Here is a 25,663-nt window from a genome sequence, read left to right as displayed (position 1 = left end):
TCATTTTCCTAAAGAAAAAAATCTAAGTTACAGAATTGGGCATTAAGATAAAGCAATCACACTACACAATTCCCCACTGTTACAAGTTCTTCACTACTAAGCATTATGCTAAATTTTATGTAACATCCATCAAACGCATGTTACATAAAAAATCAAACTCTTACTATGGGAGAAGGGTCGTTTTCTTGCCAACATTAGATCACTGTAAGAATTTTAAAAGTGACTTTATATAATAATGGAGAAGGAAATGGCAACCCACTCCAGTATTCTTGCCTGGAAAATCCCATGGATGGAGGATCCTGGTAGGCTACAGTGAGCAACTTCACTTATATAATAAAGAACATTATATACTTTAAATTTTAAAACTTACTGACCAATGTAGCACATCAATAAACTGACCAGCACTGCATTTTATCATTTTCATTTCAGTGATTTTTTCCAAGTTGAGCTTGATTTTGCAAAGCTTTCTTTGCTTCCTCCACTGTCTAGGTCCAAGGCACTTTATCTTTTTGGAACTCTCTGAGAATGTACTCAAAGTTATACACACTCTCCCAAGGAACTGTACACATTTAAGTACACACAAAAATTTGCACGTAATTTCAAAAGGTCTTGGACAGCACCCCATCTCCAGCTTAAAACCTTTGGCCCAAACAACCCACCATGGTTGGTGCTATAAGGAGGAAGGAATAAATCTAGTGTTTATGCTACATGCATATGTAACACCAAGATGTAAAACTGAATATATTGTACTATTTACTCTATAAAGCCCTACATCAACCAGTACTTAAAAGCCATTCTATTAGGTGCTCTGTATTTATTTCTGTATTGAGTATAATAAGGGATTAAAATCACACAGTCTTTGCACTAAAAGCACATTATAGTACAGTTACAGAGAGAAAATAAGCAGGGGCTAACTATTTGACAGAGCAAATGGCTGCATGTTACTTGTAGGTCAGATTATAAAATCAGGGAATAAGGGGGAAAAAAACTCCCATACATAGTAAAAATTATCTTTAAATTCAAATCCCTCAGACAGGCACCACTTTGGAGATGCAAACGTTCTCCTGTTCTTTTAAATCCAACTCAGCCAGTTTCCCCTACAGCATTCATACTTTGTATTTCCCATGAAATGAACTAGTTAATTTGGCTAAAAACTCATGCTATACCAAAAACTCCTGACCTCTGGACTCCAGGATATACTCTTGGCTTGGTGAAATGCTCACACTTTATACCAAAATCCAGATTCATTATCCAGTTCACTCAATGGAGTAACAGGAAGTCATACAGGCTGAGGAACCCTAGAAACAACTGACCTAAAGCGAGAGGCTGACTGTCAGGAAACGACAAGAGCCAAAGATTTACACCATAAAAGTCAACCCACATTAAATCCTTGAGGGTGGGAAATACAGAGAGAAAGGCAAATAATTTTCTCATTTCAGCTATTTTCAAGGCACTATTGTTTTGTGACTATTTATCTTGCCAAAAGCCAATGAACAAACATAACATTTTAGAAATAGCTAACTAAGCCACTGATGCTTAGGTGAATAGTAGAGTAGAATTTTATCTGGGGGAGAGGTATGCAGATTCATGGCTTCCTCACTATAATTTTTTTACTGCATGTATTTAATATGGTCATATCTCAGATAGGTAAATTATTTTCATGACTTGTATGGTGAAATTAAATAGGTACATGTCATGGTGTTCCTTCCTCCCTCCTATCAAATAAAGGAGAAATGACACACCATGACTTCTGCCGGCTTGGCCATCCATACGTAAAGTGAGAGAGCCACTAAGTACAGAAGCACCTATTAAATCTCCAAGTGTGTGAATGCTTTCAAAGTTGTTCTCAGTTGTAAAATGCCTAGATCTCACAAGGTCTTCTTGGGAATATGACATATAAAAAGGATGAGTAACAGGGAGAATAAAATCAAATCCTGCTTTACAGTCCAAGAGGAATTTTATCCAGGAATCCATTAAGGAGTACGCTATGAAACTGAGCTTTGAGCTGTATGTGCCTCTCTGCAGCACACTAGTATGCCAGGAAGGGGATATGGGTTTGCAACCACCCAAACCTAAGACTTCCAGCCTGGAGCCCACACTTGACCTCAGAGTGCCATAGAAACATTTTTGCTCTCAAGTATGCCACAATGTGGAAAAGATAAGGAAGCATGGCTCTAAAAACAGTGCTCCCATTTCGTGAGGAGCGATACCCAGATGAGTGAGTGAGTGAGTGAGTGAAGTCGCTCAGTTGTGTCCGACTCTCTGCGACCCCATGGACTGTAGCCCACCAATCCATGAGATTCTCCATGAGACTGGTCAAGTACTGCTATCTCGTGTTTTTGAAAATAACAATAACCCTGCTTCTAGAAAATATTCTTCATTGCTCTGATTTCTATACCATTAAAAAAAAAATTACACAGTAGATGACTGCAGGAATAGCACTGTTTGCACAATAGCACTGTTCAGCAGAAATCTGTTACCATAGAGGGGTCCTATATCCGTGCTATTCAATACAGTAACTACGAGCCACGTGTGGCTCCTGAATTTTTAACTTTAGCCATATATGGCTAGGGGCTACAGTACTGGAGAGTCTAGGTCTAAAACATTACAGAGTGGACACTGACTTTTAAAAGACAAGAATGCTGAAGCTAAGAGAATCCTGAAACTTTAAACAGGTAAAATAAAACTACTGTGTACGCACACACCCAGATTGTTACCTCAAGGAGCAGGCTGAAAATATGAATGTACTTCATGAAAATTCAGATTCCTGCACACTATTCTTAAAACAAAGTATTAATGAAAGCCTTGAAAATTTGCTAATACTTTACTCTTGAGATTAAAATAACTATCACATACTTTAAAAAGACAAGGACACTAACCTCACCGTTAAGAGTCACGTTACTGAACTCGAGGCAGGGTCCAGTATAACACATCAATTATGTCTGTTCTCATAAAGGATTCCTAAGAATCCTTCCTATGACCAGTACAAATGCTTTTTCACAATGAAAAAATAGTGCCTGTTTAATATCATATAAAAGAACATTCAAATACAGTTAATGAAAAGGAAGGACTCTGGATGAGAACATCAGTCAAGGACCCTCTACTGTGCATCCAGTCAACACACAGCATTCTAGGCACCTTAAAGACAAGGCTTGAAAGGCACAATCTGACTGCTGGCAAGAAAACTTAACCACAGTGTTCTCGACCTTTGATGCGAAATTCTACATAGTATTAATAAAAACCAATAAATTTATAATGTGTTATATAAAATGGAACTCAATTTCTTCAACCCTTTTTTCCTGAACCATCAGCATCCAGGTTTCATCCTAAGAAGATGATATGATTGCTTTCTTTTGGGGGCAAGAATGGTTAAGTGGTGGTGGTGGGGATGACAACACTATTTCTGGTCTGTCTTTACTTCATCAGGCACACCACACCTTTCCCTTGTTACTCACCTTCTCTACTTCTTATGTACTCTAATCAGTGGAAAAGGACAGAGACAGCCAGTCAATGGTTAAAAAATACAACTCACTCAACATAAAAATCTCATGATGGAAAATTAATAGACAATATATATGCATAAATGGTAGTAATTAACAATAATTACTATATATTAAGTGTTCAAATTATTATTAGCTCTGACATTCTCTAAATACGTCAACTCTTGCACTGTAAGACACTTTATGGGTTACTCAGTGATTTTATAATTCCACTTGAGGACTACAGTTCAAACAAATTATCTGAAAGAAACCAATTAAAATTAGCACCAACATGGTTATAGGTGAATTACCTATATACAGGCATACTTCATTTATTGTATTTCCCTTTACTGTACTTCATAGATACTATGTTTTTAACAAATTGGAGGCAATCCTGTGTAGACAAAGTCTATCAAAGCTACTTTTCCAACAGCATTTGCTCACTTAATATCTCTGTGTCTCATTTTGGCAATTCTCTCAATATGCCAAACATTTTCATTATTATGCTTTTAACAGTGATCTGTGATCCAGTGGTCATAAATATTATACTGCAAAAAGACTGTAATTTGCTGAAGACTCAGATGGTAGTTAACATTTTTTTTTTTAGCAATAAAGTATTTTTCCAACTAAGATATGTACATTTTTGGGGACATAACTCTATCTCACACTTAAGAGACTACAGTACAGTGTAAACAACTTTTATATGTGCTGGGAAACCGAACAATTCATGTGACTCTATTTACTGCAGTCATCTAGAGCCACATCCTGAATATCTGAGATGCGTCTATAATGAAATAAGACGAACGTATTTCAAACATCCAATAATGAGGAGATATAAACGCAATCTCTAGTACCTAGGTTGGAAAATTATGGCCCGCCAGCTATTTTTGTAAAGAATGTCTTATTGGAACCCAGCCACGCCCATTTGTTTATATATTGTCTTTGGCTGCTTTCAATTGACAACAGCAGGGCTGAATAGTTGAGACAGACTGAAAATATTTACTACCTGGTCCTTTATAGAAGATGCTTGTCAACCACAGTTCAAGTATATTAATACGACTGAATGCTGTGCTAAGTCGCTTCAGTCGTGTCCAACTCTTTGTGACCCCATGAACTGTAGCCCTCCAGGCTCCTCTGTCCTTTGGATTCTCCGAGCAAGAATAAATGAATATTAACATTAAAAGAACAAATATGATTTATGTGGGGACAGAGACCCGAATAACCAGTGTCAAAGCACACTCTATTTACAGAAAGATTCAACTATAATATGCCAAGCACTGTATTAAATGAGCATTTATATATATATTCTCATTTAATCCTTATAATGCCACTATGATAGAGACAGCACTTTCAATTAATAGGAGAGTGTACAAAAGCACTGAGGCATTAAATAACTTGCCTTTCACACCTCTGTCAAGTGTCAAAGCCAGGATTCAAATTTAGCAGGTGTGAACAATCATTACGTATAAGGAGGCAGCATAAAATCCTGTAAGCCACTGGATGATGAATAAATAAATAATATAAGTGTTCAGTTTACTGCTTCTTTTTCACTGCCAAAGTGCCTGTGTTCAAAAAAACATTTAAGGTCAAACTACATCAACCTTACACTATTTACTAATGATCTCATTACAATTACTGGTCTGGCCCTACAATAAAACTAAGCATTTTTCCAGCACCTGCTATACTCCAGGGGCTGGGTGATCCAGAGTCTAAATTGTACCCTTTAAAGAGGTTTATAAGCAAAATGTTATTAAAACAGGTAAACAGCTAACCAAGAAAAGATTTAGTAAATGTTTAAAAGAACCAAAGAAGGAATATTGTAAGCATTATAAAATGAATTCTAAGACATAAAGACTGAGTAAATATATAAAGAAGCTCCCTTTATTTTAAAAATAGAGGGGGAGGAAATCAACTGGAAGCAACTGCTCACACGTATATTTAACCTTCTGCTATACAGTCCCCAAAGGTTCACCTGAAACAGTTAACAAAGCATCCACTGACTGTTGACACACCTGATTCTGTTATTTTTGTCAATAGGCTTACTCTCTGTTTTTTAATTTTTGCTGACTTGGAATTTTTATTGTTAAATATATATATAAATGAAACAGGAATGTGCAGTGTTCTTTCAATAAAATTGTCAGATCAGAAACATTTTACTTAATCCTAAATTCAACTTTATCTTTACTGCACCCAGAAAACAATGCAAACTGTATCTTATCTTGCAAATTCACCTGCTCACAAAAACTTTACTTCACTCTCACTGTGCTGTCACTGAGACATCAGTAGTAAAAGCCCCTATAAAAGCAGCTCCTATTTATACACTGCTTGCAGGGCACTGTGCTCAATTCCCTCAATACGACTAGTCTTTAAAGCCAAGCAACAGAGAAGAAAATTTAAAAGGTTAAAACTCAGAAAATACTATAAACATTGTTACAGTAAATAGTTCCAAAAATTCAGGCAGATTTGCCTTATGCATCACGAGACAGCATAAATCTCAAGACAAGAGGTTTGAAATATTCACAGAGAAAAACATGAGGTTCACAAGAATTCTAGGAATAACCTCTGCTTCTTAAAATTCTACATTCTGAATATTATCTCAAAAGGGACTGCTCTGGGGGGAAAGTGAGTGTCAGCAAAGACTTGCTGCAAGAGCCGCTGCCAGCATGGCCTTCTAGGTATCAAATGAAACTTTCAGGTCTGGAAGAAAACGAGCTTATTAGCAGGTTGGATATGCTGAATCTTATCTTTCTGCAAACAGTACTTAATTACCTATAAAACTCTACCAAGGTAATCAGTCTTCTTTCCTTTTTGTTATATTTCAGTAAAAACAAACATTAACAAAGAACATTAAGGCTACCTGCATAAACTGTCTCCAAAAAATACCCAATGAAAACATGAAGCAACTTTTAGCACTTCAAAGTGAAAGAGAAAAATCAAAATTAAAAATCTGTAATTGGTCTTCTGCTTCTGGCCATGGGGAAGCAAGACCATCTGGATTCAACCTCTAGCTGGGAATGACTAGAAAATGAACAGAGAGAAAGTTCAAGGGATCTACAGAAATCACTTAGAATCTTTAAAGGGTTTAAGACTGATCTGAGGATAGGAGGGCATGGCAACCCACTCCAGTATTCTTGCCTGGAGAATCCCTTGGACAGAGGAGCCTGGCAGGCTACAGACCATGGGGCCACAAAGAATTGGACACAACTGAAGCAACTGAGCATGCACGCACGCACACACGTAATGGTGTAACACTCCACAAGGCCTACAAAAGAACTATCAGGAAGCTTAAAAGGTCTCAAAATAAACAGAGATCCCACTCAGCCAGAGGAGGCTGGTTGACAATGGTTTAATCGATAATTTGTGTCTGACTCTTGCGACACCATGGGCTGTATAGTCCCTCAGACTCCTTTGTCCATGGGATTTTCCAGGCAAGAATACTGGAGTGGGTTGCCATTTCCTTCTCCAAAGGATCTTCCTGACCCAGGGATCAAGCCCAGGTCTCTTGCATTGCAGGCAGTTTCTTTACCAACTGAGCCACCAGCCAGAGTAGAGAAATGTAATTAACATGGCATCGAGTGGAGTCCTCAGAAGAGAATCACCTCAGAGACCAAGTCAGCGCCAAACTGAATTAATCCTGACAAAGCTTCACATTGAAGAATTGATCTCAAATAATTATGTGCAAGAATAAAATCCAACACTCACCAACGCAAATTCACATTGTCTGGGGTCTAAAATCATCAGGAATGTAAGAAGGCAGGAAAATGTGACAAAATAAGCCAATAGAAACAGAACCAGAAATGCTAAAAACGATGGACGAATCATTTCTGGAAGACAAGGACTTTAAAACAGCTGTCGTAAATACGCTCCATATGTTTAAGACAAAGGAACATGTTAAAATGAAAAGTATACTATCTGAAATGAAAGATACATTGAATGTGATTAACAGATTAGATGCTGCAACAGAAAAGATCAAGAACTTGAAGGTCTCCTAAGAGTCAAAAAAAATGATGCAGAGGGGGAAAAAAAGAACAAAGACTTGCCTAGCAAGAGAAGATCTAGTGTTCCAACATACGTATCACTGCAGTCCCAGGGGAAAAGTTGGGGAATATTTGAAAAAATGACCAGGATGGAAGTCCTCCAGCATGATGACATTATATGCAGAATAATCAAACCAAGGTATAAAGGCAGACTTACAAAGGTACACAGTAGTGGCAACTCAATAAATTAGTCTTGTTTTTAGGATATGACTGTAAAATCATGAAGAATTCCGACATTTCAAAGCATAATATTTCCCTAATTTACAAAGTAAACTTTAGTATATAAACACATGCAAAAAAAACAAAAATACAGTTGGGTTTTTAGGCTTAGAAAATAGTTTTTTTCAACACCACAAACATGGCACAATATTCTAAACCATGAAGACTATGGAACAACTTTTTCTAGTTCAAGATTGTCCTGAAAACTTCAGAACAGCTAGTACACTCAAGCCTATGACTAGTAAATGCCAATAATGCCTTCACTCATTGGTAAAATTAGATAAAAAAAGAATTCAATAGGACAAAAGTTTATATTATGTTTATATTTATTTGATAAAAGGTACAGTGAAGATGTAACGGTCATAAATCTTTATGCGCAAAGATTGTTACTTTATATATTTCAGGGTTACCAGGAGTAGAAGAGTTGACAATAATTGTCCAGAAGCTGGACAAATCATTTTCCATGCCTGACAGATTAAAAATAGGTGGGGCAGGAGGCAGGAAAGCAGGGAAAAGAAGGGACAGACACATGAAAAATGTAACTGATACACATACAGAATTTATACCAATACAAAATACGTTATTTCTTCAAATGAGCTTTGTGATTTAAAAAACTCACATTTACTGATAGAGTCCCTTAAGGAATTCTAAAGACCACATTGTCTAAGCACAATAAAATTAGCTACTGATAAGTAACTACTGGTTCTAATCAACTACTTAGTAACCTTAAAACCCTAAGGGCAAGGACAAAAATCAGTACTGTAATAAAAATATTTTTAAAGATTTACAGGAACACAAGTATATAAGTATTTAAGATAGTACTGTTCTTTTTTAAAAAAAGAGATACAAGGATCACTATAAAACTAACATAAAAACTGAAATAAAAAACCTGAAATCCCACCACAAGGAGTAACAACCATAAAGTAATAAATGAACAATATTTTAGCAAACACGCAAACTGCAAAATACATATCAGATGTATTCATATATAAGATCAATTTCAGTAATGGAATTACAATTAAAATTTACTTTTTTTTTGATCACACAAATTACTACTTTGTTTAAAAAAAAAGAAAGAAAGAAAAAGATAATCATTCACTCTTAACCCCACTTCTGAGAAAATTTCAGTCCAGTATACCCTTCCAAAGTTTGTCCACATGTACTTGCTGTCCTCAGTACAAAAAAAAAAAAAATCTATTGTACTGAGAAAGAATGTTATCTATAATATATATATTTTAAAAGTTACAAATCATGCTTTATCCTATTGGTGCAACATAAACAAATCCATCAGAGCATTATGGAATTGTTGACCAGAGCTTAGATAGGAGACCAGGTACAGATACATTTTCTCATTCACGTAACAGTAACATAGAAACGAACTGACTAATCTCTACAAAGTAAAAAAAAGTAGTGAGGTTAGCACTACACAGTATTCAAATGACAACCTTTATTTAAAAACTGACAGTGGCTGGTGCTGGTATTGAGGAACTGCAACCCTCCCATATAGCTGGTAGGAATGCAACCCTCTTTGTGGGAAGAAACAAGTTTTTCAGCACTGCCAAACACAATGCAACCCAGCAATCACTAGATATTTACCAAGTCTAATGAAAACTACCATTCATACAAAATTCTGAATGCAAATGCTTACAGCAACTTTATTTGTAATCACCAAAAACTGGACACAACCCAAATGTTTCTCAACTGGTGAATGAATAAACAATATGTGGCATATATCCGTACAATGAAGTACCACTCCACAACAAAAAGGAACAAATTATAGATACAAGCAGTAACATGAATAAAATTCAAAACACATCATGCTAACGAAAAGAAGCCAGATTCAAAAGGTTGCACACTATATGATTCCATTTATCTGACATTCTGGAAAAGGTACAACTAGAGGGATAGAGCGGAGAAGGCAATGGCGCCCCACTCCAGTACTCTTGCCTGGAAAATCCCATGGACGGAGGAGCCTGGTCGGCTGCAGTCCATGGGGTCACTCAGAGTCAGGCACGACTGAGCGACTTTACTTTCACTTTCATGCACTGAAGAAGGAAATGGCAACCCACTCCAGTTTTCTTGCCTGGAGAATCCCAGGGACAGAGGAGCCTAGTGGGCTGCCGTCTATGGGGTCGCACAGAGTCGGACACGACTGAAGCGACTTAGCAGCAGCAGCAGAGGGATAGAGGGAGGGTAGAGGCCGACTTCAAGGGGACATGGAACTCTTTGGAGTGATAAAACTGCTTTTTATGTTGACCAAGTTGAAGAACTGTACATAAAGGATAAATTTCACAGGATGTAAATTGTACCATAAGAAAACAACAAAATCCTGGAATCTCAGACATGCCAAAATGTGTTTCTTCTGTTTTACTTACAGGTTACAAAATGCTTTCCTGCTCCAAAACCTTCAAGGTCCTCTAAGGATTACAGCAAGATCTGTGAAGTACTGAGTGGCATCCCATCTCCTCCATAATATGAACCCTTCCCTTAAGCATACCAACGTACTTCCAAGGACCACAGCACTCACCACATTCTCCAGTGAAGCTCATGTTTACACCTCCCACATATATACTTATGCCCAGGCCTCACTACCTCTTCTTTACACTGGATATGTGGTCTACCTTGCCTGAAATACCTTCCTTCCTCTCCTAGTTCCTTCAGCCCTTCCCTATGTGCCCCATCAGGGAAAAGTTTCTTAAAAAAGCATTAATTCACATTAGAATTCTGGTGAGGTAGAGCTACACCGGAAGATTACAATCTACAAGTGTAATAAAAGAAAAATGTGATTTTTGCATAAATAAATAGAAGCCAAATAGACTAGGAAAAACACTTGTATTTTTAGAAACAGTTCTTACAATGCAGCAGAACAATTCACAGAAGAGGAATACTAGTAAAACATAAGGAAACAGCCAGTCAAATTAAATTAAATACATTTTTTAATAAGACACCATTTTCTATCTCCTACAGGGAAAATACAAATTGTTCACAAGGCTGGTATTTGCTCTATGTGTTCAGTCACTTTATACTTTTATCTACAATGTAGGTTACCTGCCTACATTGTAGACAAAAGTATAAATTATTACTGTAGAAAACTATTCCATAGTTTATAACAGAAGCCACAAAACATTCATTCCTTTGGAACGTGATCAGTTCCAGAAGTCATCCTACTGAAATAACCCCCCCAAATTTTTTAATGTATAGTCACTAATGCTTTTATATTATTTAAAATGTTAAAGAATATATGAGAAACATCAAATGTTCTTACTCTGCCAATATCCTTTCACATTTTGCTCTAATCCTCCTCCACATTCACTACAAGCTCTGGCTCTTCATTAACCATGAAGAGCAAGAGCAACAAGATACCTGGGGAAACAGTCTCAGCTCTGCTATTAAGTAATAATTTGACTAGGAGTAAGTCAATTAATCCTTATGAACTTCAGATTTCTTACCTGCAAAGAAATATGGATAGATGATCTCATCAGAGAATGTCAGAGCATGTACTCTGACACTTAAACCCAACATATTTAAGGAAGGAAGAAAACAGAATAATGGCTGGAGGAAAATAACAAGCTTTTATTAGGATGCATAAACATCTAATATATGAAATTAAAGACTGAAAGGACAACCCTTCTGCAAAAGCTGCATAGCTCTACCCAGGACCATGTGTCTCTACTGAAGATCACACAAGGACAAAAATTGATCCCAGACTTATTTCTTCTTTAATGTGGAACTAATTAACAATAGTGATTTACTTCCAATTAGTTCTAAGCTACTCGATGGTGAAATAGGAATGAACCCAGACAATGAAGCTGCTCTGCTCAACATGAGCCACTGCTGCCGCAGGGAAGCACCAGAGATTCTCACGTCATCTGTCATCACACAACTTCAGGAAATGGCATCTTCCTCACTTTTACACAAAGTCAGAGACTGCTTAATACATATACACAAAGCGGCAAAGTTCCCCATTTTTCCAATGTCACAGAACAAAAGCTGACTAACACAAGAGTTAATTGAGCTGGATCTTTTTGGCTTTTGTAAGTTTATTTTAGCATAATTTTGGATCTACAGAAGACCTGCAAAGACAGTAGAGTTCCCATCTACTCTCAGGTGGTTTCTCCCACTGTTTATATCTTACATTACTATGCTACATTTGTCACAAACTAAGGAACTGACACTTGAATATGATTATTAACTAAAGTACACACTTTTGCTCAGATTTCATTTGATTTTCCCTAGTGTTCTTTTTCAGCTCCAGGACACTGCAATTAGCTTCTTATGGTCTGTGACAATTTATCAGACGTTTCTTATTTTTGATGACTTTGACAGTTCTGAAGAGTACTAGACAGGTACTCTGCAGCAAGTATCTCAAGTGTGACTGCAATGTGTTTTCCTCAAGGCCAGGCTGCAATTATGGGGCTTACTGGCAGAAAGATCACAGAGATGAGATACCATTTTTATCACATCATAGCAAGGGGACATCCTACCAGCATGACTTACTGATGATAATCTAGATCATCTGGCCAAGGTATGGTTTGCTAAGTTTCTCCACCAGTCACTTCACCCTCTTAAGGTACTCCAGAAGGAAATCACTAAAGGGACTGAGTGCATATGCATTAACTAAGCTCCATCTATTTGAGGGGGGAGCAGCTAAATTATCTAGAATTCTTTTGTCTGGGAAATTTGTCTCTTCCCCCTCATTTATTTATCCAACCAATCATTTATCAGTAAGAATTTACAGGTATTAATGTCATACTTCGGAGAAGGCAATGGCACCCCACTCTGGTACTCTTGCCTGGAAAATCCCATGGACGGAGGAGCCTGGAAGGCTGCAGTCCATGGGGTCGCTAAGAGTCGGACACGATTGAGCGATTTCACTTTCACGCATTGGAGAAGGAAATGGCAACCCACTCCAGTATTCTTGCCTGGAGAATCCCAGGGACGGGGGAGCCTGGTAGGCTGCCGTCCATGGGGTCGCACAGAGTCGGACACAACTGAAGCGACTTAGCAGCAGCAACGTCATACTTTGGGTTATAATCTAATAGTATGTAATTTATTGTGCTGCTCAAACTGTTCCAGATTTGGCCACTGAGAACTCTTTTCAGGTTGGTTCCTGGGTCCCTTTGACATTTTCCTATTCTGCTTTTTGAGAAACTTTGGAATACTCTTTTTAATGTAAACTTTCAGATAGTCTTAATATTACCACAAATTAAAGATGACTTGTATTTTAACTCTTTCATTCTATAGTTACATACTAAATTTTAAGAACTGAACTCTCAATTCTGAAGTATAAACATACTGAAAACAAAAGGAATAACTAAAAGAAAGATTAGCACCATAACTAACGCTCATCCTTGGAATAACTGACCGTGACTAAGATTTCTACATGGCCCAGTGGCACAGCAGTGAAGAATCCATCTGCCAATCCAGGAGACATGGATTCAATCCCTGGGTTGGGAGGATCCCCTAGAGGAGGGCATGGAAACCCACTCCAGTATTCTTGCCTGGGAAATCCCATGGACAGAGGAGCCTGGCGGGCTATAGTCCATGGGGTCGCCAACGAGTCAGACACGACTTAGCGACGACACAACACAGATTTACATCCTGGAACAGATTCTCATTTGGCCAGCTGAGGTTCTGGAAGTTAAGAAGCTGTGTGTGTTAGCCAGTACACTTGGATTTCTTAATTCTAATCTTCAGGTACTCACTGCTTTTTTTTTTTTTTTCAGATGTTGGGGAGATGGGGTTAAAACACAGCAGCAAACTACTCTGTTACAGTCATGGGCCTGCTGTCAAGCATTCTGGCACGTTAACAGCACAGAAATGAATTCTCATTTGATCCAGTTTGTTTCAACAATTAGAGCTCTCATTAAGAAGCATGTTATCTTGTTTGGAAACATGACCAATTTTTACAATCTTTTCTCCTCTATTCATTTAATACAACCTATGTGGCAAACACTGGACTTCAGGATTGGCCCCACATAGCTAACTAGAATATAATTCACCCAGATTTCTTCCCAAAGGTAACTAATTCCTCCCCAGTATAAGACAGTATACTTTGTTGGATAATGCAGCCATAAAATGCTAGTTTCCTGATAAAGGGTTGGCAAGCTTTAAGTATAGTTATTTCCCTTCACATTACTATGATGTTCATTTATCTCTGTTGACCTCTAGAGGGAGCTCAAAGTTCTTATTACATTTTCCCCTCAAGGTCAGGACACTCCTCCCACAAATTTGATGTGTTCAAAACTTAAGAACATTTTATTTCAGCACTCCGAAGGGAAAGCTAAGTGTGTGCCATCCCCTTAGGAACTGCTTGCTTCTCAGGGCTGAGTATGACATGACCTGCTTACCGGCTCCTGGGGTGAGCAGACCCCAACCATTTCTTCCTTTCTCCCTCCCTGACTCCTCTTTCCTGCTTGGCACTGACTAGGGCACATCACTGTCATCTGAAAGGCTGTGAGCACTCCCTGCTGCAGCCAGTGCACCACCTCCTCCCTCCAGTGGAGAACATTAGCACAGAGGGGAGAGGAGGCTGCTCCCAGCCGCATTCAAGAACCCACCTCCAAGGACTGAGGGACTGTTAACTTAGCACACCTGCACCCCATCCTTGGGGCCACATCTGCAGGGAACTTGGGCAGCAAATGACCAGAAGCCAGACCGGTCATTTCCCCACTGTCAAATCACTACTTCTCCTGTCCATATGATCCTGAGGAAGTAACAGCACCTTAAAGACTTAGCTTCCTCATCTTAAAAAGACCTACCTCAGAGTTGCTTTTAGGGCTAAACAAGCAGTAAATGCAAAGAAATAAGCCTTGAATGAGGCACACAGTAGGCACACTGCTTGAAAAAAAAAAAAGACATGGGCTGGAATCTGGGCTTTGTTGCATGAAGCAGAAACAAGCATTTAGCCTTATTCGTTTCTAGACTATTCTGCTGAATCCTAGCCTAAGTAAAAAAGTTCTCCAAATGGTCCAGCGTAGCTCCCAGGAGCCTGAGGCTAAAGCCCAAGCTAGGAACAAAGTCCTGCAACTGCCTGGCTTGCTGCTTCTCTGCACAACTTAGGAGGCCTCAGGCTGAAGCACAACTGACCGAGAACAGGATCTTGCACTCCTATCTCTCGGCCCAAATACCCCCTCAATACACCATCATTTCCACAAACAACGTAAAGTGCTAGCGGCCTATAAGCCTTTCCCCAGCCTCTGACTCAGTGACCTGGAACATGTTATGAGATAAGCTCCACAAAGACCACTGGCTGTCGATGCTCACACAGAATCTACACTGTAATGTTGCCATGAGAGTCAGGATCCATAGGGTAATTCCAGAGATGTGTTCTGGAACCAGTCTCCCTTCTTTTTAACTTGTTCCTGGATAATCTGATATCATGTTTGGATAAAATGGAATGGAACCATACCCTCCTGCAACAAAGCACAGAAAGATACACAGTTGCTAATACATTTAGTCTACAAGGGTGATCTTAACAAACAAGCCCTGGTGTATCAATGTTACACACAATGTCTGAAAAAAGAGCTCTAAATTGACCATTCTAAACCTAGTTACCATATTCATTAGATGTTCACCAACTTTTAAAGAAGTCATAATTAAGTCCATTAAACAAATCATCTCATTAAGCTGCCTTATCAAAATGGACTGTAAATAGTTTCTCGTGGAGATCATACAAACAAGCAATACTGCACAAAGCTCCTGCATCTTCGCATGTATTAAGACACTTTTACAACCAGAATGGTTATCTGGTTGCTGATATCTCTCTAAAATCTTTACAAACTAGGATTATTATGGCCATTTACAAGAATCAGGAAGCACTTCACTGGACAGGTCTTAGCAGACTGACAACCAAAGCAAGTGTGTTTTCCGACAGGATTCCTTCAGCTCACCTACAGACTGTGTATAAAGAGGCAGAATATTTTAGAGAAAGAAGTTAAGAGAACTTTACGATAGAAAAAAATATTACAGACTTTATTCCAATGACAAAAGGAAGCCCACTGGGTAGATATGCACCTTAGATTACTCACAGCTGAAGCAGCCTGGGAATTAGGAGAAGAGTAAGCAGGGGGCAGTACAGAGACAAACCCAGCGTCATTCCAGAAATCCTGCTATGTGATGACTAGGACCCAAGTGAATCAGTATTAGCACAGTAACGATGTTATCAAAAGTAGCCAACATTTGAAATTCAGGTTAAGTATTTCATCTTCACAACAAACCTCTGAAGCTGGTTATATTAATATATCCATTTAAGAGATGAAGAAACTAAAGCATGGAGGCAAAAGAGGGGACAGAAGTCTACACACTTTAAAATCTATTTATGAAGTATATAAAGCAAGGCTTGATCACTGCTAACGTGTGGAAAACCGAAGACGAAAGCAAGCACAATGTCCAGCTCCTCAAGCTGGATGAATGTATTGATACTTACTATTATCAGTGGACAGATATTTACCTTACATTAGGTATTATTTCGGAGAAGGCAATGGCACCCCACTCCAGTACTCTTGCCTGGAAAATCCCATGGACGGAGGAGCCTGGAAGGCTGCAGTCCATGGGGTCGCTGATGGTCAGACACGACTGAGCGACTTCACTTTCACTTTTCCCTTTCATGCATTGGAGAAGGAAATGGCAACCCACTCCAGGTTCTTGCCTCAAGAATCCCAGAGACGGCGGAGCCTGGTGGGCTGCCATCTATGGGATCACACAGAGTCGGGACACGACTGAAGTGACTTAGCAGCAGCAGGTTATTATTTAACAGCATCTAAACAGCTAAACAGCTAAACAGCTAAACAACATCTAAACAGCATCTATTATTTTTCAGCATCCCCTGAAAAAGAGGAAATGGCAACCCACCCCAATTTTTGCCTGGGGAATCCCTTGGACAGAGAGCAGTCTCGCAGGTTACAGTCCATGAGGTCGCAAAGAGTTGGGACACGACTTAGCAACTAAACAACAACCCAACTCGCAGGTCCAACTTCAGGTAAAAGAAAAAAGTTAAGCCCCATTAGCTAAGTTAAAGATTATGTCAAGAATGATTTCATGAAAACTCTTGAACCAAAAGGGATACATCATATGTTACTAAAAAAAAAAATTAGCTCAGAACATTCTTTTTGCTCATTTTTCCTGTCTTAAATCTTTTTCTTCTCAGTTCTACATTAGTCTGCGCAAGGTGATAATTCCCTGACCTTCTTTTCAACTGTATTTACACTGTAATCATTGTTTCTACTATACTGTTTAAACAACTATGTTGGACACTCCCGGTTATGCCAGCATTTCTAAGTGCTAGGGATACAGGAGTTCATAAGACATCCCAAAAGATCCCCAGTCTCATGGACCATAGATTCTAGAGATGGGGGTATATTATACAAATTAAAGATAAATATAAAACATATTTGGTAGTGCTAAGTACTATACAAACACAGTAGGGTAGTAAGAGAAAGCCTATCTGAGATGACTTAGGTAGAAACCAAAATGAATAGGGAATCACTCATCCTACCTTATAAGGAAAGCATTACAAGCAGAGGACCTAAGTAGAAATGAGTTGATAAGACTAATGCAGAACAAGGTGGAGGAGAGATGGCACATTTAACAGATGACAAACCATATTCAGCCTATAAGCCAAGGGAGGACTAAGACTTTGTCATAACAGTGATAAGAAGCTACTGCAGAGTTTTAAATTTGTTTTAAAACCCTTATCTGGTTCTTAAGTTATTGCAGTATCCTAAGCAAGAGATAACGATGGTCTGAACGCAGGTGGCAGCCAAAGAAATGGATGAATTCAGAATACATTCTGAAGACAGCACTGCAAAACTTGCTGAGGTCTCAAAAGAGGTGTCAAAGGATGATTCCAAGGTTTTAGTACCACATCCAATGGAACAGCCAGTGCCATTTACTGAGGAGACACATACCAGGAAAAGAGCAGCTTTGGATTAAGAAAGGAGCCCAGAATTCCATTTTCCATCTGTGGTGTTGATTTCGACCAGACACGTAAGTGGAAATGTCATCTAGGAAGCTAGACAGATTTGACAGTTTAGGGAAGGAAGAGGAGATATAAATTAGCGTATCATCAATTAATAGAGGCATTTAAGGACTAAATGTGATTTCCTAGTGAACAAGTACAAATAAGAAAACAAGAGGTTTGGCCTCAGGACTAAACCTTCAGGTTCTCCCATAATTAGCTGAAAAGGATAAAGCAGATAGGAAAGAATACCCAGGTGCTACTGGTGTGGTAAGGAGACGTTTCTAGAAGCCAGGTAAGAAGATCTTTCTAAAGGGAGGCAGTAATAGGGACTTCCCTAGCGGTCCAGTGGTTAGGACTCCACGCTGACACTGCAGAGGGCACAGGTTTGATCACTGGTTGGGGAACTAAGATTCCGCATGCTGCGGTCATAAATAAATAAAGGAGACAGTGATGAATTGTGCCTAGAGTGCACAGAAATCAAGCAAAGGCTAAGAAATTAAACTTTGATTTGGTGACATGCAGATTTTTGGGGTGATTTCAACAAAAGTGGTTTCAGTGGATTCAGTTCAGTCGCTCAGTCGTGTCCAACTCTTTGCGACCCCATGAACTGCAGCACACCAGGCCTCCCTGTCCATCACCAACTCCTGGAGTCCACCCAAACCCATGTCCATTGAGCCAGTGATGCCATCCAACAGTCTCATCCCCTGTCGTCCCCTTCTCCTCCCGCCTTCAATCTTTCCCAGCATCAGGGTGTTTTCCAATAAGTCAGTTCTTCGAATCAGGTGGCCAAAGTATTGGAGTTTCAGCTTTAGCATCAGTCCTTCCGAAGAATATTCAGGACTGATTTCCTTTAGGATGGACTGGTTGGATCTCCTTGCAGTCCAAGGGACTCTCAAGAGTCTTCTCCAACACCACAGTTCAAAAGCATCAATTCTTCAGTGTTCAGCTTTCTTTACAGTCCAACTCTCACATCCATACATGACTACTGGAAAAACCATAGCCTTGACTGGATGGACCTTTGTTGACCAAGTAATGTTTCTGCTTTTCAATATGCTGTCTAGGTTGGTCATAACTTTCCTTCCAAGGAGTAAGCGTCTTTTAATTTCATGGCTGCAATCACCATCTGCAGTGATTTTGGAGCCCAGAAAAATAAAGTCAGCCACTGTTTCCCCATCTATTTGCCATGAAGTGATGGGACCAGATGCCATGATCTTAGTTTTCTGAACGTTGAGCTTTAAGCCAACTTTTTCACTCTCCTTTTTCACTTTCATCAAGAGGCTCTTCAGTTCTTCTTCACTTTCTGCCATAAGAGTGGTGTCATCTGCATATCTGAGGTTATTGGTATTTCTCCTGGCAATCTTGATTCCAGCTTGATTCCAATCTTGATTTCAGTGGATGGGCATCCTTAAAATAAAAGTTATTTTCTGTGGCTTTATTCTACAGTTGTCAGGAGAAGCAGCTCTGGCGCTAAGCTGGCAAGGTTGAAATCAGTGCTCTGACAGTATGAAATGTGGTTTACAGAGGGCGTCCTCTTTATGTCTGACATGGATGAAGATCTCCCCTTACTTTTATTAAATCTATGTCTTGGGTTATTCTGGGAACCAGAGGGTTAAGCAAACACTGAAGCTGACTCACCATGCTCCTGAGAGGCTGATTTCTCAGGGGGCTGGGTGCACTGAGAGTGGTGTTTTTTTCCCAAGAAAAGCACTTGAGTGATATACTTTGAGTCACTACAAGCCTGAAAAATGCTATTTTGTTGCCCTATGTGAAGCACAGTCTCACCAACCAAAGATTCTTGGGTTACACAGCTTTCCTCTTAAGTTCTCTAGATGCCACTCCACTGTTTTTCACCAACACAGCCAAAGTGAGGAAGAGAGCATTCTCACGTCAGAGGCCTAGCTGCTCCCCTGAGCTTCAGCACTCTCTTCTTTCTGATCTTATACCTTTCAATAAAGCCACTGAGTAGGCAGATTTGGATTAAAGGAGGGAACCAGAAAAGGGCCCCCCAAGTTTTTAATCAGGCAAAATGCTACAGTCTAGCTTTTCACAATTCTGTTTTGGACTATGAAACACAAGCTAAATTAACCTAAGGCTACACTGCTCTCCTTTGTCATTGCCCCTTATGAATACATCTCTTTGTTAAGTCCCATGGGAAAATGGCATGGCCATGTTCAACAAGGTACTCCTGCATAGTTCAACAAGGCTTTCTGATCACAGAAATGTTCTATTCTGCACTGTTCAACATGGTGGCCACCAGCCACCCATAGCTACTTACTGAGTACTTGAACTGAGAGGAGCAAAACTGAGGGAATGAAATGAGTTAAATTTAACAGCTGCATGAGGCTAGTGGCTACCACTAACTGAACAATTCTAGCATACAGAAGACAAACTCGATGTCTACCTGATATACCTTCCTTCCTGTCTCAATACTTGAATTATTTATTTCCACATCCTAAAATTTAGAAATCCACTAGGCTATTTCTAGGTGTGGATCCCACTTATTTTCTTGGTATGCACTTCAGTTATCTGTAAAAGGGTAATATCAACAGATCCTACCACGTGGAAGCTGTGTAGACAATTTTAAATGAGTTTCAACTTGCCCAACACAGGGTATACACTAAGTGCTCAATAAATGCAAAGTATGTTCCCTGAATCCATTTGATCTGTTCTGACTTTTCACTTTGAACTCTCATTCTAAACGGAAATCTATTATTTGTGTTTCTTATATTTGTGTCCACATTATTCATCTTTATTTATTTCCCCTGAGTTGCAAGAGTATTTCTAGAGCCCTGCACCTACCTGCCTGCCTCCGAAGAGTCAATAGGTTAAGAATCACATATTTCACCAAAGAACTTTTTCTGTTCTCTGTTACTTCTTCAAATGCTCATGAGTCTCCTTGAGAATACTAACTAGTTTTTCTTTAAATTTCAACGTTTTCTCTTATTTCTTGCAATAAATCTGTCACCTTCTCTTAGACTGAGTCTATGTCTATCTTTTCATGTATTTAACTTTAAAGAGAAAGGTCTACGTTTATGCAACACTGGGAACTGTACTGGGTTCAGTCAAAAAACATTCAGAAAACCAAGTTAAAATCTTTAAGCATGGGGAGATGTTTACATGGTTACTTCCTATATTATTGATAGCTCGCAATTGCTGCCTGACAAATTACCCTCAAATTTAGCAGTTTAAAACAACAAACTGGCATCAAGAACCTGGGTGTGCTGAGTGGTACACGTGTGGCTCAGGATCTCTCAAAAGGCAGCAATGTGTCAGCCAGGGTCTCTGTCATCTCAAAGCTTGATGCAGGCTGGTGGAAGGATTGGCTTGTAAACCAAGCTCGTGCACACGGCTGCTGGCAAGGCATCAGGTCTTCACTGGCTGCTGGCCAGAAACACCAGCTCCTTGCTGCACAAGCTCCACAGGGAAGCTCACAAAATGGGAGATGGTTTCCCTCAGAGCAAATGAGCAGCAGTCCAACGTGGAACCCAAAGTCTTTTCATAACCTAACCTTGAAGATGACATCCCATCACTTTTGCCACACTTGTGGAAGCAAGTTACTACGTCCAGCCATTCTCAGGGGAGGGAATAACACACAGGACATGAGCACAAGGAGGCAGGGTCACTGGGGCCACCTTAGAAGCTATCTGCCACACTTTATCCTCAGTCAGCTGCTCGACCCAGTCATGTGCAGTCAGGAAGCAGGATTAAAAAGCCAAGGTGGCGGCCTCAGAGCAGGGAGTTTCAACACTGTGCTTCACGGTTAGTCTCTCTCCTACAGCCACAGGGAGCCAACCCCTCTCCACTTGTCACATTCTCCTTGGTAAGAACCAGTCTGTATCACTGGTTTTTTTTGTGTGTGTGAGTACTATTTAAGTTTTTTATTAAATAAATGAAACAGAACGCAGGGGGTTATGTCTGATCAGCTAATATATCCAAGTAGTTGGCTTCCAGATACAACCAATGTAAGGACACCAGTTAAACAAGGTTTACTCCATTTTATTTCTGGGCTCAGCATTTGATCACTTTTCAAATTTACCATTCAGCTTTTAACCCAGCTTAAGTACAAAACATTTCACCAACCAACTGCCCCATGAACAACTTTCAATTCTAGCTTTAGCTGCTTGAAGTAGGTTCCTGTAGCGCACACCACAGGAGGGCCTCTCAACCACATAAACGCACCCAACGCGGCCAGTAAGGACTTTCCTCACTCTGTTTCTCATTTGCACTGTTTCCTGGCAAAATTCTTTTCGCTTTGTTACGGCACTTCCAGGGTTTCCAAGGAGACTGCACTCTCCCCATTATGCTTGTTGGTCATTTCAGTGTGTCTGTCTGTCTGTTTTAACACATAAGCTTAGATCATCTTCCTCCACTGAGTGTCAACACAGCTATTTGTTTAACTAAAGCACTTTACACACTCTTTCAAAGACTCTTGTTTTGATAAATACAACAAGAAATGCTTGTTGATTTTCCGAGTCATATAATTCAATTCCGTTGTTGGATAAAACAAAGATTTCAATCTATACCATTTCCCAGACTTATTCTATGGCAATTTAAGTAACTATATTTTGCTGATTTCTAAAAAAATGCAGTGTCACCAAACTTAGTTCAGCTTAAGATGTGACTAATTAGAAAACTTAACTTCTCTGGTAGCCCAGCTGGTAAAGAAAGAATCCACCTGCAATGCAGGAGACACTGGTTCGATTCCTGGGTCAGGAAGATCCACTGGTGAAGGCATAGGCTACCTACTCCAGTATTCCTGGGCTTCCCTGGTGGCTCGGATGATAAAGAATCCACTGCAATGTGGGAGACCTGGGTTCAACACCTGGGTTGGGAAGATCCCCTGGAGAAGGGAATGGCTACCCACTCCAGTATTCTGGCCTGGAGAATTCCAAGAGGGGATGCAAAGAGTGGGATACAAATTAGAAAACTTAGTAAGCAAAGAAACACTTTAACAATATCTTTAAGGAATCACAACACACAGCTGCTCAGTGGGATGAACTAATCACAAGAGGGCTGTAAAGACGTCCCTGCCACTGTGTCCAGCAGGGGGCACCGAGCGCTATGGGATGGACACACAACACTTAGAAGACAAATGTGGCTGTCTAGTCGCTCAGTCGTGTCTGACTCTGCGACCCCATGCAACCTTGTATGAACTGCAGCATGCCAGGCCTCCCTGTCCCTCACCATCTCCAGAAGTTTGCCCAGGTTCAGTCAAAACACCAACAGTATTCTACCTCACAAACCAAAATATCCATTTTTGGTTTAACAATAAAAAAAGATTTTCCTATACCATATTATTCCTCTTACCCTATCCTCATTCCTATGAAGACAATTTATTTGCCCTATTTGCTTACAAAACTAACAGAGAGAATAGGAAGAGAACCAACAAAAACTCAAGGGACATCCCGGCAATCCAGTGGTTTAAGACCTTGCCTTCCAATGCAGATAGTGCAGGTTCAATCCCTGGTCAGGGAGCTAAGATCCCACATGCCTCGGGGCCAAAAAACCAAAAATAAAAACACAGAAAAAATATTGTAACAAACTCAATAAAGGCTGTAAAAATGGTCCACATGAAAAACAACAAAAAAAAGAAACTTTCAATCAGATGTCAACGAATTTTCAGATCTGATACTCTGGTACTGAACAAAAGGAAATCAGTTTCTTTGATGAATATGTGGAAAACATAATTAAGAAGGGACTTAACACAAATGCCTTAAGTTAACACAAGGCCACCACACGCTGCTGCACAGGACCTAACCTACACAAGCAGCATCCTGCTTTTTTATGACTGCACAGACAAAAGGTACTGCGCCCCAGGGTTAAACCCTGTATCTGATCTGATCAGATTTCTAGGTGGTATGTTTTGAGTCAAACAGGATTTTCAAACACTTTAGCACTTCACTTACTGTTCTGCATCCACCAATGTAATAACTGCCTCAGGCAAGGGCCATCAATGATTCACTTATTGATACAAAAGAGGGAAATGGCCTTTTTTTGGACAAGATTTAGCATATACTACATGACCAAGTGATCTGGCCAGAAATGTTTAGCATGGATTTCATTATGGGAAACAATTGGTGAAATCCAGAAAATGAGGTATTTTATAATAGGCCTTGACTCTTCAAAATTAACCAAACAGTTTGACTCAATCCTGAATTGAAAACAAAAAAAATTTTAAGGATGATTTTTAAGTCAGTTGGGAAAGTTTAAAAATGGACTGTGTAATAGAGAGCATTTCTGAATAAATTTCTGCTAAATTTTTTGGGTAACATAATGGTATTGTGGTTGTAAGAGAATATTCCTGTTCTTAAGAGATAAAAGCTGAATTATTTAGGGGTAAAGCATCATGCTTTCTAATTTACTTTCGAAAAAATTTAGGGGTCAGAATGCAGGTATAGATAAACCAAATGTGGCAAAATGTAATTCGTGAATATAAATAAAGAATGGTTATCAAATTTATTTTTCAGCTTCTTTGCGGGCTTAAAATATTTCAAAACAAAAGATGAAAAGGAAGGGATTGAGTGAATACAGCAACTCCAGATACATTCTCTTACATCATAGCAAAAAAAGGAAGTGCTCTCCTCTCTGGGTCTTATTCTAATGGGCTGCAAAGCCTTTCAGGGAACCAACCACCCTTCTGGTTCCTGCCTCCAGGAGACAGCACTTCATATTTCACTGTATAGATCTAATATTATCTATCTGACCTCATTTCACATATAACTGAGTCCTAAAACTATGAAGCCACCTATAACGGGTAGGGGCAGCAGGGGCGGGGGGCACACTGGCTTTTTCCTAACTAACCAGCATGAAAACCAAGATTTAAGTTGGCATATTTCCCTCAAACCCTTACTAAAACAGAAAGATAATCTGCCCAATTCTAACCAAGCTATACAGGGCACTTGTGACTGGGAAAGATGAAGTCACACCTCTTAAAAATGAGATGTAGGCCTACTCAACCCCACTTCAAACAAGACACAACCAAAAGTTCTAATTTTAAAGAGATTTAATTTTATTTTAACTTTTAAAAGTTTAATTTTTAAAAGATTGTTAACTGTTACTACTCTAGAACCTATTCTGTTCTGCAAATAATCAATATTTTATCTGACAATGAAAATTACAGTAACATTTTTGAACTTTTTTATGCCTTGAAGAAAATATCTAATGTTAAAGGCGCAGATGAGGTAGGTAGGAAGGAAAGAGCACTGAACTAAGGCGACAACACTGAGTAACACTGCTAAGAATGATGAGCTATAACAAACTCAATGACCCTGCAAGTGGCCATTTCCACTTTGCTTAGTAACAGAACACCCTGGTACTCCCCACAGCCCCTCACCCATACCCCTAGCAAAACCATGCACACAGTTTTAACAGGGAAGTAGAGATTACATTTCTTGGGCTCTCCTAAGGCCATGTGACCAAGCTCTGAACAATGGGATATAAGTATAAAATTCCCATGTCACATCCTTAAAAAAAGCTCCCTGTCTTCCTCTCTTTGGCTACCTCACAAGGAGTAAGCACAGATGTGACCCAGACCTGGCCATGCAGACAAGAGCAACACACTGTGGAAGGGTAAAGACAAAGACAGAAGAAACCCGGGGTGCTGGATAATCCCTGGGAAAAAAGCAGCTTATCATAAAAAAGTCACAGGGTTTAACCCTGGGGCGCAGTACCTTTTGTCTGTGCAGTCATAAAAAAGCATTTATGACTCCTCTCTACCACTGGTGGCTTATGAGAGAAATAAGCTTGCAATTTGAGGAACCACTGTGTATTTGGGTCTTTTACAGCAGCATGGTCTGTAACAGCTTGTATGACTTGGGGTATTTTTCTGGGTCTCATTTTGTGAAAGTGAAAGTCACTCAGTCATGTCCGACTCTTCGTGACCCCATGAATTATACAGTCCATGAATTCTGCAGGCCAGAATACTGGAGTGGGCAGCTGTTCCCTTCTCCAGGGGATCTTTCCAACCC

The 25,663-nt window shown here is 39.5% G+C and overlaps 1 protein-coding gene across 4 annotated transcripts in view; it reads right to left on the bottom strand.

Annotated features, from left to right (window-relative positions):
* PPP2R2A (protein phosphatase 2 regulatory subunit Balpha) overlaps window positions 1–25,663 on the bottom strand; it is an 81,190-nt gene that overhangs the window by 31,505 nt on the left and 24,022 nt on the right. The window contains exon 1 of one of the 4 annotated variants that reach the window (XM_027549952.1): window positions 17,644–17,704. The exons of the other annotated variants lie outside the window; for them this stretch is intronic. Within the exon in view, the coding sequence (XP_027405753.1) occupies window positions 17,644–17,689 (46 nt within the window). The 5' untranslated portion in view covers window positions 17,690–17,704. Of the gene's footprint in view, window positions 1–17,643; window positions 17,705–25,663 lie in introns of those variants that run through there. 4 annotated transcript variants of the gene reach the window in all.

This window comes from Bos indicus x Bos taurus, chromosome 8 (genome assembly GCF_003369695.1).
Source record: "Bos indicus x Bos taurus breed Angus x Brahman F1 hybrid chromosome 8, Bos_hybrid_MaternalHap_v2.0, whole genome shotgun sequence".
NCBI lineage: Eukaryota > Metazoa > Chordata > Mammalia > Artiodactyla > Bovidae > Bos > Bos indicus x Bos taurus.
This window is presented reverse-complemented; position numbering and strand designations above follow the sequence as displayed.